This window comes from Hemicordylus capensis, chromosome 4, assembly GCF_027244095.1.
Source record: "Hemicordylus capensis ecotype Gifberg chromosome 4, rHemCap1.1.pri, whole genome shotgun sequence".
Taxonomy (NCBI): Eukaryota; Metazoa; Chordata; class Lepidosauria; order Squamata; family Cordylidae; genus Hemicordylus; species Hemicordylus capensis.
Genome location: NC_069660.1, coordinates 318,542,901 through 318,562,443, shown reverse-complemented (window position 1 = coordinate 318,562,443; position 19,543 = coordinate 318,542,901). Strand labels below are relative to the sequence as shown.

The following is a 19,543-nucleotide window of genomic DNA, read 5'->3' as shown; positions in this document are numbered from 1 at the left end:
TTATTAAAATGTTAAAATAAAATTTTGCTTAAAAAGGAAAAAGCAAGGGAAGCTTCCCTTCATCCTGAAAAGCTATTAGTCCAGAAAAGGAAAAGAACAAACCGAAGGCCCCCCCAAATCTTAAGAAAGCAAACCAGTCCCAAAGACGTCTGCTGGAGAAGAACAGGACTGCAAGTGCAAATAAACCCCTATGGCAGAGATTCCCAACCCTGGGTGTCCAGATGTTGTTGGACTACAACTTCCATCATCCCCAGCCACAGTAGCCGAGGAGACTTGTAATCCGACAGCATCTGCAGACCCAAGATTGAGAACCTCTGCCCTAGGGGAGTATAAATTCATTAGTGGCAGCCAGGGTCCCTCCCCAGCTGTGTGTGCAGATGTTATTTCATCTGTGGATGGAATGAGTTTTGTTCACTGGGCGGCAGTATCAAGGCATGTGTGCACATGTATATTCAGAGTGGGGCCTCTCTGATTCAACCTAAGTGGGATCTAAAATTAACTAAGTGGACATCAAAAAACTTGAGCACACACACAGGCGCACACTTTAGAGAGAGCACTGGCAGCTGTTTGGAATTGGACCATAGAATTGACTTGCCTCCGTTACAATCCTGCATATACTAACCTGGCAGCAATTCCCACTGAACTAAGTGTTACTTCCTTCTGAGTAAGCATGCATAAGAATGCTTTGTGTTATCTCTTATGGCTCCTTATATATTTTAATGTTTTCTTTTGAGTGCATTTCTATTTTTATCGACATGCTTTAATTAACATTAAATACTAATTTTAATTGTTTTTCTTCTGCCACTTAATGCTAGGAGGCATCCGAAGCATTCAGCACCAACTGTAGGTGCTTGTTAAAATAAAAAGCACACAAACACACATTTTAAACCTTCTAAGAATTCACTGACACACTGCCTGCCACTAACACTGCATAGCAGTTGTGAGGACCCTTATTTTGCGAGCCGAATTCAATAGGAGGCAGAGGCAGGCAGGGTGGAACAATTTGAAAGAACAAGTAGAGGCTTTTGACACTGCGTTGGCAGGGAAGCTGCATGTGAGAACATACCCTAGGGAAGGTGGCGTACTCGAGGAAAATTAAATTGTTTAATTCAGTTTGGAATAAGCACAGTCCTATTCCTTCTAATGAGTTCAGCCTCACGCAGAACCATGAATCTTGCAACAAGCATGCACTAAGACCCAATTAACTCGCTCACACATTCGAAATCTGAGTCTCATCAGCTTGGGTTCAGGCTGGAGGAGTCTCTCGGTGGCTTATGAGAAATTTGCTGAGAAGAGCAAAAAGATACAACTTCATGAAGCGCTGAGTCAGCAGACTATGGAGACCCGGAAATAAGGGAGGGAGGAGAATTGTTGGTATGGGGCTGCCAGCTGCAAACAGCATCAGGATTTCTCTCTTTAAGAGGCAAATCAAAAGGACAGTGGCAGCAGGGGGCTTGTGGAGCTTGGGGGCGCCTTCATAGACAAGGCAGCTTAATGATCGGCAGAGCCAAGACTAAGGGGCGGTGCTAGGACTAGGCAGGTCCATGAGCAATATCTGCAGGACAGCGATTTCTGCACGGAAAACAGAGTTGTGTCTAACCGCCATCCCGAAGACTTGCCTGCTCTCCACATGGTCCTGTGCCGGGAGGAGATGTGTGGCCTCCTCCTCCCCCCCCCCAACTAGCCACGCCAGCCCTCCCTAGTCACTCCTCTTCTGGTCTGTAAGGAGAATTCAGGACCATTCAGCAATGCAGCCCACCGATTTCTGTAAGGAAATGAAATCGCTCAATTTTATTTATTTATTTACTTGTCTATCGTATTTTTATACCGCCTGATATATACATCTCTAGGAAGTGGACAAATCTTAAAACAATATTTAAAATTTAGCCCAGATTAAAATACATGAAACAAAACAGTAGCATAAAACAATTATTAAAACAAATTATTAAAATTAATTCTAATTAAAAGCCTGTGAGAACAGATGAGTCTTGAGGGTCTTCCTGAAAACAGAGAAGGAGATGCTCTTATTTCAGCAGGGAGCATATTCCAAAGCCTACAATTTGCTTCAATTTTAGCAAAAAGGCTGAATTCTGTACTTTCTACAACAATTCATATAGACCAATCATGGTCTCTATGTGGACAAACATGTCGGCGGCAGCTAGAAGTGCACAGAACTTGACTGATTTTGCAACGGGGGGATACCTGCAGCTTTCCCCCCCTAGATGCTGAGAAGTCCTTTGATTTGTTGAACAGGGAGACTCTGTATGATGCAATGGGCACTTTTAATAGATGTGCTCACTTTAATAAGATAATAAAAATATATACTAAACCTAAAGCTAAAATCCAAGTTTTTATCTATTAACTTGTGTTCCTGAACTCGTCAAGGGTGTTCACTGTCAGCCTTGCTTTTTGCGTTAGGAACAGAACCTCTTGCTGAAGCAATAAGCAGAAACACAGAGATTAAAGGAATTAATGTTGGAATATTATCCACAATAGCAATCAACAGCCAAAAAGCACAGCTGGTTTACACAGCACTTAGCTAAGTATGATAGACGCCTTATCATTGAAGCTTGCAGCTGTTGGTAGATAACCCCCACGCCTTGAGGATATTTTATGATGGCACTTCTTAAAGGGATGTCTCAATGGGGAGCAGAAACCAAGGCCACAAGCCAGATGTCTTAAGAGTGTAAATGGGAAATATAACACTAGGAAGTAAATCGGAACCTTTGGGGTTAAAGTAACACTTTGGCTTGTATATGATGCGCGGGTGCGAAAGTTGTTTACTCAAAGGTATAAAAAGGGGGTGGGCTGCCAGACCAGGCAGGCGGCCACACCCAAAGCTTTTGCTAGCACTGAAATAAAACTTTGTTTGAAATTTGATACTGGTGACCAATGAAATACCTAACCAAGAGACAAGCGGGATACAGAGAGTAATCTACCCTTCTAACAATGTCCATGGACCATAATATAACATTTCTCTGTGTGAAGAAGGAATGCCTTCTTCCCATTATGTTGTATGGTTTGTTTAGTTTGTTCTTTGTTCCCTCCAGGCTCTGCGGGGCAAAAAGGTAGCAACCTCTAACAGCCAGGTCTGAGGTAAAAGTTGTCTGCTACAGAGTTTTGGAGGGAAAGTTACCAAACGTTGTGATTGGTTGTCTCCAGGTGGAGACAGAAGGTTCTGGCTACCTGAGGGAAGAAACTCCCTGATTGGTTAATGTATCCCTTTGGAGCTGTATAAAAGGGAGGGTTGAGCAGCCAAGAGGAAGAGGTCTGTGGGAGAGAAGAGTATGCTGTTGAGTGTTGTGTGAGCTGGAAGGCTAGAACACCAGCAAGGTAAGGTCAGGCTGAAACTGCTAGGGAAGGTAGGAGTGAGGGAGCTGGTTCTGTAAGCTTATGCAGCCACTTTATGTTGTAAGCACAGCCATTTTATGTTAGGCTATGCAGCATGTACCAAAAAATAACCAAATAAGGTATGGAGTTGTAAATGTTACATTGAGCGGTGCTGATAGGCCAAGGTTTGGTGCATAAAGGTGGAGTTATATGTTGTATCCAAAATGCTATGTTATAAAACGGATTATTAAAAAGGATTGGGGGTTCCTGGATTTTTAGCCGTGAGGCGCCAGGGCCGTTCTCAGCGCTGAGAAATAAATCTGCTTCCTTCGCTATCTGAGTTTCTATTGGTCATTTATATCCAGGTTACAGTTCTACTGCAACCTGCTAGGCCTTGTGTTGTAAATAAGTTGGCATGGCTGACCCGAAAGGATTTATGGTTCCTCCAGATCCACTTCTATGAGTCAAGATAGAAATTCTGTAGATAAGAAAGTAGCAGCTTAACTGCATGGACAAAAGCGGAGGATAACTTTCAAAAATAAAGTAGTAGAAAGAAAACAAAGTCCCCTTGAAACTAAACTAGTTACCCCCCTCTACCATATCTGAGCAAAACTGAAATAAAGGAGCAAGGAAGGAACAGAATAAGGACAGGTTGAAACAAGAAAGTTTGAACAATTATAAGCACGAGGAACACTGTCTGCGGTAGGCAACGTTGCTGACAGTACCGTCTCAGGAACAGCGTTTGCTTGATATAGGGCTTGAGATAACCGGCAGCCAATCAGGCTGTCCTGACTCAGCATTTCTGTTCCCTCTCCCACGAGATCTTGTGCCTGTATGTCTCCCACTGAGCCTTTTTCTTGAGATGTCTTCTTAACACAGGTGAAATTCCAGCTTCCTCCTGATCAGTTTCCTCAGCCCTCATCTCTGCCAGCTCTTCAGATTCCCCTATCTGCTGCCATTCCTCCTCAGCTTCCAAGTCTGTTCTCATAGCCAAATCCTCCTGCTGTGCTTCTGAGCCTGCTCTCCCAAACAAATCCTCCCACTCCTCTTCTGACTCAGAGGTCTGGGCCATGACACCTTGGGAGAGATGGCTAGCAAGGTTGTTTGCATTTTGAGCTCTGTACTCCTGCCAACTGAACTTTACATCATTTGGCCCGACCAATCCCTAGCACAGCATCCCTCCAGCATAGGGTTGCCATATTCAAGCTTCCCAAATCCGGGTGGCCTAATTTGTATATTATGCAAATTATGTGGCAACTAATCTGCATTTTATTTATATGACAGATTGGTATACTTTCCCCTCCTTCTCTGCCCTACCATGTGATCGGATCCAGCGTAAAATCTGGGCAGTGTGTTTGAAATCCGTGTAAATCCGAGTGAAATTTAGCAGCTGGGTGGAGGAGCCAAAATCTGGGGGCTACCCTAAATTCTGGGGGACAGAGCAACCCTACTCCAGTGGCTCTTGCTGGTGTCTATCTTATGTTTCTTTTTTAGATTGTGTGAATCCTCAGGAGCTGGTCCCAATCCTACCCACACTCCCCACAGATGTTACCCCAAGGCAGCAGCCCCACAGGGGAAACGGGAGCAGACAGGCAACAGCAGAAGGACCCCCCCAGCACCCACCTGGTCCTTCACCCCAGGCAGCACTGGGTGGGAAGCAGATGGACTCTCCCTCTCCTCTGTGTGCTTCCGCGCTGCCTGCACTGTCCCCATGCTGTAAGCAAGATGCCGTTCACATTTCCGATGCCTTTTTCCGGATTTTGTTGCGTTGTAGCCCTATAACGTCGCATATGCATGACAGAAAAATAGCTGTATTTCCCCGTTGTAGCTCATAATGGATTGCAACTGTGGTTTGAATTCAGCACACAAAAACGTTCCATACACCACTTTTTGCATTGTTAAGGCTCGCTATCTGGAAACCACCCAGTCCTCTCCTGTCGCCCTCTTCTCCTGGTCTGAAGAGAGAATGAAGGAAGGTTCTGCACTGCAGCCCACGGACTTCTGGAAGGAAAATGGATGGTGTCTTACCACTGTCCTGAAAGCTTGCATGCTCTTCCACGTGGCCCTCTACAGGGAGGAGATGTGTGCCCTCCTCCTCCCCTAACTAGCCACACTAGTCCTCTCCTTTCACTCCTCTTCCCCTGGTCTGTAAAGAGAATGAAGGACAGTTCTGCATGGCAGTCCACTGGTTTCTATTAGGCATGTGCCCGAAACGTTTCGGAGGCCATTGTAAAGGTCTCCAAAACGTTTCGGCGCTGGGGCAGTATTCAGCGTTTCAGCACAGCGGGGGTAGTACTTTAAGGGCGGGGGAGAGTGTACTCACCCCCCACACACACCGCATTTCCCCCGCTGGCGCTCTGTAAACTTTAAGCCCCTCGGGGCGGCAGCGTTCCTCCCTGCCGCCCCGTTCCCCCCCCCCCCCCGTCGGCCGGAAGTGGCCGGAAGTTGCGAGTGTGCGTGCGCCCATCATACGTGCATGTTTGCCATGCGCGCACACACGCTCGCAACTTCCGGCCACTTCCGGCCGACGGGGGGAATGGGGCGGCAGGGAAGAACGCTGCCGCCCCGAGGGGCTTAAAGTTTACAGAGTGCCAGCAGGGGAAATGCGGCGGGGGGGTGAGTACACTCTCCCCCACCCTTAAAGTACTACCCCCGCTGTGCTGAAGATTTTTCGTGCACATCCCTAGTTTCTATAAGGGAACAGGATGGTGTTTCCATTGCAAAGTATTGCGCACTCTCATAAGACCATAAGAACAGCCCTGCTGGATCAGGCCCAAGGAAGCCCATCTAGTCCAGCATCCCGTTTTGCACAGTGGCCCACCAGATGCCGCTGGAAGCCACAGGCAGGAGTTGAGGGCACGCCCTCTCTTCTGCCATTACTCTCCTACATCATCCTGTGCTGGGAGGAGATGTGTGGCCGCCTCCTCCACTCACTAGCCATGCCAGTCCTCTCCCATCACTCCTTCTCTCCATTTCTGTAATGAGAATGAAGGACGGTTCTGCACTGCAGTCCACTGACTTCTGGAAGGAAAGAGGATGGTGTCTTAGTTACCGCTGTCCTGAAGGCTTCCACATTCTCCCACATAATCCTATGGAGGAGATTGGGCATCCTCCCTCCCCCAACTAGCCATGCCAGTCCTTTACTGTCACTCCTCCTTGTCTGTAAAGAGCATGAAGGATGGTTCTGCACTGCAGTCCACTGATTTCTGTAAGGGAAGAGGATGATGTCTTCTTGCCGTCCCAAGGGCTTGCACACTCTCCCAGGTGGTCTTGTGCTGGGAGGACAAAACCTCCTCCCCTAAGTAGCCACCCCGATCCTCTCCTATCACACCTCTTCTCCTCATCTATAAAGAATATGAAGGACAGTTCTGCACCTCAGTCCACTACAGGAAGGTTTCTTACTGCCATCCCGAAGGCTTCCACACTTTCCCATGTGGTCCTGTGCCGGGAGAAGATGTGTGGGCTCCTTTCCCCCTAACTAGCCATACCAGTCCTCTCCTGTCCTCTCCTTTTCTCCTGGTCTTCATTGCAATCCACTGATTTCTATAGGGAAACAGGATGGTGTCTTACCACCGTCCCAAAGTATTGTGTGCTCGTCCATGTGGTCCTGTGCCGAGAGGAGATCTGTGGCCGCCTCCTCCCCTGAATAGCCACGGCCGTCCTCTCCCGTCACTGCTCTTCTCCCCCTCTTTAAAGAGAATGAAGGATGGTTCTGAACTGCTGTCCAACAATTCCTATGATGAAAAAGCATGTTGTTTTGCTGCAGTCCTGAAGTGGTCCTATGCTGGGAGATGTTTGGCGTCCTCCTCTTTTTATTTGTCCCATAGAATGAATGGTGAGACTGCAATGTTATATATAGAATAAAATTTAAAACAGACAATTAAGAACTTTTAATACCACATATGAAAGCTTTCCCCCCCTTTTTTCAACACCTAGTAAAAGAATGCTGAGTAAATTGTAGCATATATTATTTTATAAAGATATATAGCCTTGTGAGTCATTTAAAATCAGATGGGTGAATGTACTTAATGAGGCAATTACTGAACGAGAGTGGAATCACATTTTAGTCATCAAGCTTTCAGTGCTATGTGCACGAATATGAAAGAAAACATTTTGAAGCTATCATATCAGTGTTATATGACACCGAACAGCCTAATAAGACATATAATGGGAACTCTATGGGGTGCTTGAAGTGTGGGGATGAATGTTGATACTCTTCATATGCTTTGGAGCTGTGCAGTGTTGCAGACGTTTTGGAACGTGGTCATAGACAAAAAAGAACAAGAAGTTATAATAAAAACAAATGTAGCTATTTTCCTTGCCATATAATTGTAAGAGATAATTACCATGTTCACAAGTTAGTCCACTTCTCCCTCAAATGTGCACACATCCCCCATCTTTAATTGAGGTGGATAACATCATCACAAATTACGCTATTGAGTTGTTCCTATGTGACCCTACGACTGTATCAAATTGTTCCAAATCAGGTAGACGGTTCACAAGTTAGCCCATTTCCAGCTCAAATGTTCACACATCTGCCATCTTAAATTGGGCTGGATGACATCATCAAATACTATGCCATTAAGGTGTCCCTATGTGTCACTACAACTGTACTGAATTTCGTCCAAATTGGTTCCCACTTGTGCCTCGAACATTCACTCAGCTGCCATCTTCAATTGGGATGGATGACATCATCACAAACTATGGTGTTGAGGCTAAAAAATAACAATCAAAATTAACAGGGCTCCCCAGTGGGCTTTGCTGCAATATTTTTAAAATATTCCTCAGAAATTAAGAAATCTTATATCCAGTTTGTTGACTGCTGCAAGATTAATAATGATAAGATACTGGGAACGGGATCTCCCCCCCCACCCCATTTTCTTCTGGGGAAATTGGTGTGTGTTTCCCCCTAGTTTCCTCTCAGGCCTTCACATCTCTGTAGCAAAGTTAAAAAAGGGAGACATATTCCCCAGTAAGGTTGCCAATTGACCATGGAGAAACCTTAGCCTGCTCTTGTGCCTTTAATAACAGCTTGATGTGCAGAAATCAGCACAGGAGGCTTTTCTCAGCACAGAGATAAACCAAACAGCATTTGCATAAAACACTGATTTTTAAAGGCGCAGATACAAAGGCCAGTAGAAAAGCTTTCCCCTGAATCTATGCCCATGGAATTCTCTACTGATACAAGTGACACAGAGAGCAGAATCTCTCCCCCTCCAACACAATAAAGGTTTACTGATAACCAAACAGTCACCAAGGACAGTTTTGTAACCTGAATTTGAATACTTCTGACATGATTTGTGCAGCTGAAGTTTGTTTATGGACTGAAAATGGAGGGAGGGTGGGTTTGGGGGAAGGCAAAGTAAAGTAAAGTGTGCCCTTGAGTCGGTGCCGACTCCTGGCAAACACAGAGCCCTGGGTTGTCTTTGGTAGAATACAAGAAGGGTTGACCATTTCCTCCTCCCACACAGTATGAGATGATGCCTTTCAGCATCTTCCTATATCACTGCTGCCTGATATATGAGTGTTTCCCATAGTCTGGGCAACATAGGCTTAACGCCTCCTCTTCTGATCCCCAGCAAACATAGGAACATAGGAAGCTGCCATATACTGAGTCAGGCCATCGGTCTGTCCAGCCCAAAATCGTCTTCACAGTCTGGCAGCGGCTTCTCCAAGGTTGCAGGCAGGAGTCTCTCTCTGTCCTCTCTTGGAGATGCTGCCAGGGAGGGAACTTGGAACCTTCTGCTCTTCCCAGAGTGGCGGTTCCATCCCCTGAGGGGAATCTCTGACAGTGCTTACACTTCTAGTCTCCCATTCATATGCAGCCAGGCAGACCCTGCTTAGCTAAGGGGACAAGTCATGCTTGCCACCACAAGACCAGAGAAAGCCCTTTCCAAGCTGTTGGCTCTTTCTGAAGCTGATCAGCGCTGCTTGAATTAAAAAAAAAAAAATCCATGAAAGTACAAGTTTGGAAAAAAGCCGAATTATTGGCAATGGCTCCTCCACACATTGCAGGAGAAGTGTCGGGGCATTTTTTAAAAAGCCACCCCAAATAGAGGGTTTTTTTTTTTTTACCCTGGACATACTTTGGGCTCAGCTAGAATGTGCAGCAGTAATTCAGGGAAAAGCAGAATGGTGTGTGAACTGGTCCCTGATAGCCCGCTGCAACTTCGGAGTAAATCCTGCTGATATATGGACTCACACCCTCCATTCTGGAGGAGATGCAAACTAAAAGGAACCATGTGCACTGCTCTGAGCTCCTCGGAGGACGAGTGGGATATAAGTGCAATCAATCAATCAATCAATAAGAAAAGCCATGTGTGTAGACGTCTCTGGGGACTATTATACCATAGGCCTGACTGTCATAGGTGCATCTTGACAGACTACTAGTGCAATATTTAAGAAACTTTCATGCTGAGAAAACTCTCTTCTCCAGAATGGATAAAGAAGTCCTGGAAAGCCAGGCAGTTATTTACTGCTGGAGGAAAGTTTCAACAGCTCTGATACCATTTGCTGTTTTAACTCTTTGGGAAAGGGGATGAAAAGTATTCCCAAAGGCAAATGACATTTGAAATTGGATATTTTGCTGATACCAGCAACAACTCCAGAGCGTGTGCCCAAGGGAAGGAAGTATCTCTTGAGTTACAAAAACATGCCTCTTTTGGGAAGAGAAGCTGCACATAATCCTAATGCAAAAGCAACTTTCATTTGTCAAATGGGCATCATGTTTTTCTGGCGGGATAAATGCTTCAAGCAGAGTTTTCAAGGAAGAGGATTGAAACAGCAGAGTCATCATCAGCAGGCTCAGCACAGCTGCCATGGGATCTGGTTCCCTTGACTACATGCATTGGTATATGTCTGCATGCCCAGACTCCTAACACACACCGATAATCCTGCAGTTATTCTGTCTCCTTCTTCTTCCTTGGCTTTTACAGGTGGAACTGTGCCTAGAAGCATGATCTTCCAATCCTTAGATACTTTGGGCTGTCCTCTTTGACTAGCATCTTCACGGCTTTCCTAAGAAGTGTAACAAGCCATAAGTAATGTGTTTGGGTGTGTACATCATTTGACAAACAGCTCTGTAAAAATAAATGCATTGATTCCCTGTTTCACCTTTTTTTAAAAATTCGGTGTTCTGTGGAAAAATACTGCCCCATACCTCAAAAGAAATTAAAACCTGAATATAATATTTAGATTTGATAGCACAAACTGTAGCATCTTCTGTAACAGATGTGTGAGGGTAAGGTTGTTATGTATCTTTCCTTTCAAGAGAGTACAAAAGCAACAGATGGCTAAGGCAAGCAAACAAGAACTCACATCAAGGAATCATTAAAAACCGGTTTCTATGGAACCTTCATCTGAGTAAGGTACGCCTTCTTTCAAATTAATGTTAATCTCTTAGATATATCTAGGATAAAAGCTTGTGATTTGCTTTCTACAATGTAGAATGTAAATCACAAGCTTTCATTCTAGATACTTCTAGGGAAATTAAAATTTATTGGAGATAATACACATACCTTTCACAGATGAATGCAGGAAAATAACTCTCAATGAAGACAAGACTGGATGAATCCCATTGGCTGAGCTGTACTATTGCGAGAGAGATCTTCTGGGTGATCAGCTCAAGTGCCTCTCTGGATCACATAATCGTGCTTGTATTTTCCTCTCTCCAATAATTTAATTTATGTTGGTGACTAAAATAAGAAAGATTCTGTCTCGTCCAGAAATTCCATTCTTATCCTGGAAACACAGGAGCAAAACATCTGGTTTTGCTTAAACGAAACAATCACCAAACGTTGATTATAGAGTTGCCTTTCCGGGCCATGCAGCTGACTTTACCCAATCTTGTGTTTAGTCCCAATCAAGACAAGACAGAAATACTGCTGGTCGATGATTCATCTGTCTGGGTGAATGATGTTCAGCCTGTTTTAGAGGGGGCTGCACCCCCCCTGAAGGACCATGTTCGCAGCTTGGTGGTGCTCATTGATCCAGCATTGTCACTAGAGGTTCAAGTGGCCTCTGTGGCTCAGAGTGACTTTTATCAGCTTCAGCTGATACATCAACAGAGATCGCTTGGCCACAGTTACTCATGCTTTGTTCACCTCTCACTTCAATTACTGCAATGCATTCTAAGTGAGGCTGCCTTTGAAAATGGCCGGGAACTGCAATTGGATCAAAATAGGGCCACAAGATTATTCACTGGGGATGCACATTTTATTTATTTATTATTTATTAGAAACATTTAATATACCACCCACTCCGGAGACTCTGGGCGGTGCACAAAAACATGCAAACAAGGCAACATTAAAAATTACATTCTAAATTAAAAACTAAAGTAACTAACAAAAAACAAATAAAGTAAACTCCAGGGCAAAAGCCTGGTGAAAAAGAAAAGTCTTCAATAGAGATTTGAAGATCAGTAAGGAAGGGGCTAGACGAATCTGAAGGGGAAGAGAGTTCCAAAGAAGTGGGGCAGCAACCGAGAAAGCCCTTTTGCGGGTCCTAGAGCCCCAAACCTCTCGGAAATCAGAGATGGAAAAAAGGGCCATCTGAGATGATCTAACCAGACAGGATGTAACTGGGTGGGAGAGGCAGGTCTGTAGGTAGACAGGCGTCAAGCCCCGCAAGGCTTTGAAGGTCAGAACCAGGAACTTAAATTGAACTTGGAAGCGATTGGGTAACCAGTGCAGCAACTGATCATATCATGCCACTTCTTCCCTGGCTCCCAGTCCATTTCCGGGTCCAATTCAAAGTAAACTTTAAAATTGTTTCTTAAAAATATTTTTAAAATGTTTTGTATCATATTTTATATTGCAATCTGTTTGTCTTGTTTTGTGTATTTTTACTGGATGTTATTTACTGTTACGTTGTTGTGAGGCACCCAGAGAAAAACAGGTTGCTCACCTGTAACTAATGATCAGCAGGGGCGTATCTAGGGGTAGGGCAGGCAGGGCACGTGCCCTGGGCGCCACTTGAAGGGGGGTGGCATTTTGTAAATTAATTTTTTTAAAAAAAATGGCTGCCAAAAACAAAATGGCCACCGTGCATGCTCAAATGGCCTCTGTGAGGCCCTAGGTCATGCCAGGCCTTGCAGAGGCCATTTGAGCATGCGCGGTGGCTATTTTGTTTTCAGTGGCCATTTTTAAAAAAAGATTTTTTAAAACGGCCACTGCACATGCTCAAATGGTCCCTGCGAGGCCCTAGAGGCCAGTGGGGGGAGGAGGAACCTTTGCAAACCCCCCAGCCTTTAGGAAGCCCCCCGAAGGGGCTACAGGTAAAAAAATAATAATATATAATATGTCACTGTACACATATTCAGATTGGCACTATGAACAGAGAATCAGGGCTTGTGAATACTGAGCTGATGCTTATGAGCTAGGATTGTATTCATTTGCTCTTACTTTGCTTCTTGTGATAAGTGAGTTAAATGTAATGTCTTGCTAATATGGCTATTAATGGTGAGTTTGTCTTTGAATCAGTGTGAAATCCTTAATATTAAGGCCCACTGGGAGTTTCTTGCTCTCTTTCTCTCATTTTAACTGTCTTTCTGAAAGACTAGAATATATTCCAAGCAGTGACACAGTTTACTCTGCATATCCTTTAATTATTTACAGAGTATCTGGGAAAAGTCAAATTCTCCATTTATTTTTAAAACTTATGTAATAGTGATGCTAGTAGATGCATAGTAGAGAATTAGACAGGCACTTCTGTTTAGTTTTCCAAGTACACCTCCACATAGTATTTGGGTATTTCATGAGCCCCAGCATACTGAAATTTGTAGTTTTTCAGCATTTTTTGGTCTGTCTACATCTACTGCTAAATAGTTTTTGAAATTTTAAAAGATTAATGAGCTTGACTTATATTTTTCAGCTGATATTATAGTAAAGTTAACTGAAAGATGGGTGTCAGATGCTTGGACAGTGGGCGCAATTTCAGTGTTTGCCCTAGGCGCTATTTTCCCTAGATACGCCTCTGATGATCAGGTAGTGATCCGTTGCATTCATAAGGAATGGGTTCTGCACCTACGCAGGGACGTTGTGGGTAGATTGACTGGCTCCTCGTGATGCCCACTCTGCCCTGCACATGCTCAGTAACTTAGCTTGACAGTCCACACAACGCTTAAATGTTTTCTTCGTCTCCATCACCGTTAAAGGTGCGCCCCGAGGCTACAGCCCCGCGGCTCCAATACACAAGACATCCAAATCCATGTAGCCAGTCTGTTAAATGTTAGAATTGTGAGGAAACAGTCCAAGTTCAATACGAATAAAAATGAATATCTTAAGTTTCTCTCTATTGAATCTAGATGAACTGAGGAGCCGGCAATGAGATTTTGACACTTTGGCAGTCAAGTAAAAACTGGGACAAACTGACGATTTCAACGGGAGCACAGAGCACATGCAGGGCAGAGTGGGCGTCACAAGGAGCAAGTCAATCTACCCGCAAGGTCCCTGTGCAAGCGCAGAACCCATTCCTTATTAATGCAACGTTCCATGATGCAGATCCATTTGTTATGAAGCAGCTGAAAAATAAAGTTTATTCATCTGTATAATTATTTCTCTTAGCCTTCCACCGAGGGGATGCATGTCTTCAGGGCGGAACTCTTGCGTGGAACTCTCGTGACATGCTGTGAGAGTTCCCAGCAAAGACGGGAGCAAGGACAGAGAAATTGGGGCCTGATTGGGAAGGAGCTGCATGAGGGAAGCAGCGGGCCCAGACGTGATGGGGAGGCGGTGTCCCCAGCCTCAGTGGTGAGGCAGCGGTGGGCCCAGCTGTGGTGGCAAGGCGGCGGTGGCGGGGTGAGGATGTGTCTGGGTCGCCAGGAAGAGGAGACAGCCTGGGAGGGGACGGGACAGCTTTAAAGCCAGCCAGAAACTGCAGGGGGAGAGGGGGGAAGGACCAGCCCGGGCGGGAAACGCCGGCCCCAAATAATGCACAGATGGTCTGTGCGGGGTCAGCTAGTTATTATTATTACTATTACCAGGTATGTGTGGCATGGAGGTGGTGGAGGAGGTGGAGACTTCAGGGGCTTGTCTGTCTCCTGTTAGGAGACTCTTCTGAAAATGAAAGATGTGCCATTATTGTAAATGTGGTGGCCCACATGATGTGGAGCAGGACAGCTCCATAATGCTGCACTGTGGGGCTGCTGCGCAGGCAGAAAACGAATGCAGCCCCATTGCTGATTAGGCAGAGTGGAAGTGTGAGCCCTGCTTCCACAGCTTTCCCCCTTGTGGTGAGCAAGGGAAACTGCACAAGTACTGCTCACATTTCTGCCCGTTCATACTGGCACTGGGGCTGTATTCAGATGCCACAGCAGCTCTAGGGCACAGGGTTATGGAGCCATAATGCTTTGTGTGCATCATGTGGGTGAGTGTTTTTTTAAAATATGGCCTACTACTCAAAGTGAAGAAATTAGGGATGTGTGAAATGATTTGGGTACAAAACAATTTGTACCCAAATCTACCTGTTTTGGGCTACTTGTGGACAAAACAAATCACCCCTGTGCTAGCTGGCCAGATTTGGACCCAAAACAAGCATGACTTGTCCCCTTAGCTAAGCAGGGTCCACCCTGGTTGCATATGAATGGGAGAATTGATGTGTGAGCACTGTAAGATCTTCCCCTTAGGTGGATGGAGCCACCCAGGGAAGAGCATCTAGGTTTCAAGTTCCCTGGCAGCATCTCCAAGATAAAGCTGAGAGAGACTCCTGCCTGCAACCTTGGAGAAGCCACTGCCAGTCTGTGAAGACAATACTGAGCTAGACAGACCAATGGTCTGACTCAGTATATGGCAGCTTCCTATGTCTCTATGTATTGCAAAAACATGGGGGAAAGCAACATCTCCAGTTGTGTGGAGCGCTGGGTTTGCTCCTGATCCTGGCGCTTCTGCCCCTGCTAGCCCGACTTTGTAACCCTGGCAGATGATCGTGAGCACACTCTCCGCCCAGTGAAAAGGCTTCCCCCTGCCCAGCCTGCCGCCATTTCTGGCAGCGAGCTGGGGCGGCAAGGTGAGCGGCCGCGCTGAGTGCTGGGCACTCTGGGATGTGGAGCGGAAGGGAGAAGTCCTCCCGCGCCCAGCTCTTGCCTTCACTGCCCTGTTGCTCATGTGGGCGCGCAGCGCAGCAGAGGGAAGCACGGCTGCTGCTCATCTGCTGGGGAAGGCAGGCAAGCTCCAGCCTTTCCCGCAGCCCTTGGAAGTGGCAGCTGACAGTCATGTGTACGACCTCGTTGTTTGTCCAGGTTTGGAAGGAGAATGTGCAAGATTTTGTACACTTATATGAACTCTTTTCAAAGTTATGATTTGTGAATTGGATGGGTTGGGGTGTTTTGGTTTTTTTTTAATATTTCAAATAAAAAAGGGTTAAAAAAAAAAACACCCTAGATGCAAACCATTGTGTGAGCCAGGCCCGTATCTTCCATTTGTTTTCCCTGGAAATGTCTGGCTTCAAAAACTGGAAGAGAATGTTGGAATTCCTTTAGGTTGAAAACATTTAATTGTCAACATGAGGGGCTGTGGGCCTCATGATGTCCATTGTGGATGAGGATTATGGGAACTGTGGTCCAACAACATCTGGGGACTCAACGCTGGGAATCCCTGGAGTAGATAACACTGACCGAGATGGATCTCGGGGTGCCTGCAGAAATAATAATTTCCCTATTAAAAACTACCCTGGAACCTCTCAGGAAAAGGAGTGAAAGAGCCCAAATCACATGGAACCTGTTATCATATAAGGCATTTTAATGCAAATAAAATGCTTCCAGTTTAAAACATTCAAAGGATGATGAACAAATATCTTTTCAGCAAGAAAATCCTGCCAGCTCCTCAGAGACTTCTAGGCATTGCTTCCGCTTGAAGGGACTATCCTCAAACTGTGGTTTCTCTCTCTCCCAGCTGGGAAGGCAGCACAGCACCCTCCTGAGCGCCCGCAGGAGTGGAGGAATGGGAGGGTTCCTCTCTGCCTGTCTCACTTGCAGGATGGAGACGGAGGCTGCGTTGGAGATGGTGGCCTCAGGATCATGCACCAAATGGCCAAGACCTGCAACCCAAAGGCATTAAAACTGACTGGTTAACAGTGGCACCACAAGCTCTGAAGGGGCCTATGTGCAAGAATTGAACATGGGCCTCATCAGATAATTTCCCCATAGGGATCAATGAGATACTCAAAACTATTAATTACTCCCAAATGCTTGGGCAGAAAGCCCTGAAACTTAACAAGGTTAAATGCATGATTTAACTGCATGATTTGTGGCAGAAAGTTACAACAAGTTCTGGAACTGAATCCGCCACTCTGTCCATCATTCAATTCTCATTTGGAGGAGACTGCCCCTTGCCTTCATGTAAATGGAGTAATAGCCCCAGTTTTGTGCCTCATGTTATAACTACAGAATAGCTAGGCAGATAGTTCTCAAAATTCATATGGTGATAGCAGATGATGTTAGTATTAAATGTTCAGGCGTTCAAGGAGATCAGTCCACTCGCTGACTTTTTTTTTTTTTAAATTTAAAGTTTTTTTAAATTTTTAAATTCATTAAAAATCAATGGGTGGACTGATCATCCACACATTTAATGCTATCAGCATACAGGAATATTGCATGAAATTTCAGAGTTTTCTGCCCAGCCATTCAGGAGTTATTAATCTTTTTGAGTGTCCTGTTGATCCCCATGGGGAAACTATGATTCAAGTAGCAAATTCAGGCATGGTTCCCTATAGCAGCGGCTTGTGCTCATTGCATATATTTGTTCAACTATAGATCCACCCCTGCTCATTCACCATGTTTTTTGAAATAATTTATGTAGTGCAATTAGTGGCACTTGGGAACATAACTGTGTTTGTCAGCATTAGAACACAAGAAGAGTCCTCCTCGGTCAGACCACCTCCAGCTTCAGAGGCAAGATGCCTCTAAATGCCAATTGAAGGGTTGCAGCAGCAAGAGAGAGGGCATGCCCTCACCTCTTACCTGTGGGCTCCTCAGAAGCATCTGGTGGGCCACAGCGTGAAGCAGGATAGGAAAATAGGAAGCTGCCATATACCAAGTCAGACCATTGATCCATCTAGCTCAGTATTGTCTACCCAGACTGGCAGCAGCTTCTCCCAGGTTGCAGGCAGGAGTCTCTCTCAGCCCTGCCTTGGAGATGCCAGGGAAGGAACTTGGAAGCTCTGCATTCAAGCATGCAGGTGCTCTTCCCAGACTGGCACCATCCCCTAAGAGGAATATCTTACAGTACTCATGCATGTGGTCTCCCATTCAAATGCAACCAGGATGGACCCTGCTTAGCAAAGGGGACAATTCATGCTTGCTACCACAAGACCAGATATTGGGCTAAATAGTCCTTGGGCCTGATCCAGCAGGACTGTTCTTATGTTCTAGACCAAAGGAGGATCCATCTGGCCCAGTGACAGATTTTGCTATCAATACCCTCCAACATTCCGTTGATGAAAACAGGGGAATGACTGTGTACATGTAGGGGGCATACCACACCTAGGGGGCGTGTCAGAACAGCACACTCACATGTTCCTGTCAATCATTTATTTATGATTATGTGAACTGCCCAGAATGTTTTTTAAAAAACCTTCAGAACAAAGATTAATCCAGGACATTTGTTGGACCAAAATGCCTCCTGATTGCCAACCATGAGGATGTTGTATGATGAATGCACCATATCACATTTAGAAAAATGTATTATGCGGTGAATATACTAGCATCTTTGCTTACCACTAAGCAGAGAAGTCAGATCTTCCGCACTCACATTTCTGGTATCCATGTGAAAGACAAGGAATCCTACCAGGGCAGTGAAAAATAATTAGCCTGCAGTTCTACCCCATCACTTTTAGCAGATGTTCTAACACTTACAGAGGTCATGCTTACTCGTTATGAACAATGGCAGAACTTGGGAGACCTGAATTCAAATAGCCACACAGTCATGGACTCACTGGAAAGCCTTGGGAAAGTTACTAAGGTCATTTACACAACCTTCTTCTGGGCCAGGGAGGGCAGGTGGTAGGGAAGGCAGGAGATAGCTACCTTCCCCTCAGTCAATCCAGTGGCGATCGTAGCTCATGCGCTCATGCAACCACTGCTGCCTGCAACCATGCAACATTCGGGAGGCCAGAAAAAATGCACGCTGGCGTCCAGATATCCCACAATGCACTGCACAATGAGTGTGGTACATTGGGGGATTCCCCCATAGTCAGGCGCTCTAAGAGCCTGGCTCTGTGTACACTTGGACAGCGTGCAGTCTGGGCATACATAAAACTGGGAATTTGAGTAAAAGGGTGCACTTGCACCCTTTAACCCAGCTAAAAGCCTGAGGTAAATTAGGAACATAGGAAACTGCCATATACTGAGTCAGACCATTGGTCTATCTAGCTCAGTATTGTCTTCACAGACTGGCAGCGGCTTCTCCAAGGTTGCAGGCAAGAATCTCTCTCAGGCAATGTACTGTATGCTTTGGTAGTTTGTTGGTTCAATTAAAAAAATCTTGTCCTATTAAAAAATAAATAAATCTTGTCCTATCTTGGAGAAGCCAGGGAGGGAACTTGGAACCTTCTGCTCTTCCCAGAGCAGCTTCATCCCGTGAGGGGAATCTCTTCCAGTCCTCACACTTCTAGTCTCCCATTCAGATGCAACCAGGGCAGACCCTGCTTAGCTATGGGGACAAGTCATGCTTACTACCACAAGACCAGCTCTCCTCTCTATTTTCTCTTTTCCAGTCTGAAAAATTGGATTGAGAAAGGCCCACCTCGCAGGGTTAGTGCCAGGGCTGGACAGATAAAGTTTATGCAGCCTTCTGCACATTAAAAATGCAATGCTAATGATTAATCAGTACCCTTTCTTTCTATATTCTGTTCTGTATTGTCTGTAAGCTACACAGCTGGATCCTGTGCCTAAATAGAACTTATTTGTTCGGCCTGGCTTTTAAGGTTTTTAAATTGTCCTTAAATATTTTTAATTGGTTTTAAATGGTTCTGAACTGTTTTAAATTTGTTTTTATGTTGTTTTAAGCCATTTGTTTTAAATGGTGTTTGGTTTTGGGTTTTTTTCTTGCTGTGCATCGCCCAGTGTCTTTGGATGGGGCAGTATAAAAATGTAATAAATGATGATGATGATGATGATGATGATGATGATGACGACGATGATGACAATTATGTTGATTTGGAAGCAAGGGCCACTGATGAGAAAAGAGAGAGGTCCCTGCAGGAACCTCTGGCATTGACC

At 45.2% G+C, this 19,543-nt stretch overlaps 2 protein-coding genes across 2 annotated transcripts in view; both read right to left on the bottom strand.

The window, feature by feature from the left end:
* ZC3H3 (zinc finger CCCH-type containing 3) overlaps window positions 1-19,543 on the bottom strand; it is a 379,413-nt gene that overhangs the window by 285,945 nt on the left and 73,925 nt on the right. The window lies entirely within an intron of this gene.
* Window positions 16,053-19,543, bottom strand: part of MROH6 (maestro heat like repeat family member 6) — a 39,059-nt gene continuing 35,568 nt past the window's right edge. The window contains exons 14-15 of the mRNA XM_053250212.1: window positions 18,041-18,106; window positions 16,053-16,362 (exon numbers count right to left, since the gene is read on the bottom strand). Coding sequence (XP_053106187.1) covers window positions 16,124-16,362; window positions 18,041-18,106 — 305 coding nt within the window. The 3' untranslated portion in view covers window positions 16,053-16,123. The remainder of the gene's footprint in view (window positions 16,363-18,040; window positions 18,107-19,543) is intronic.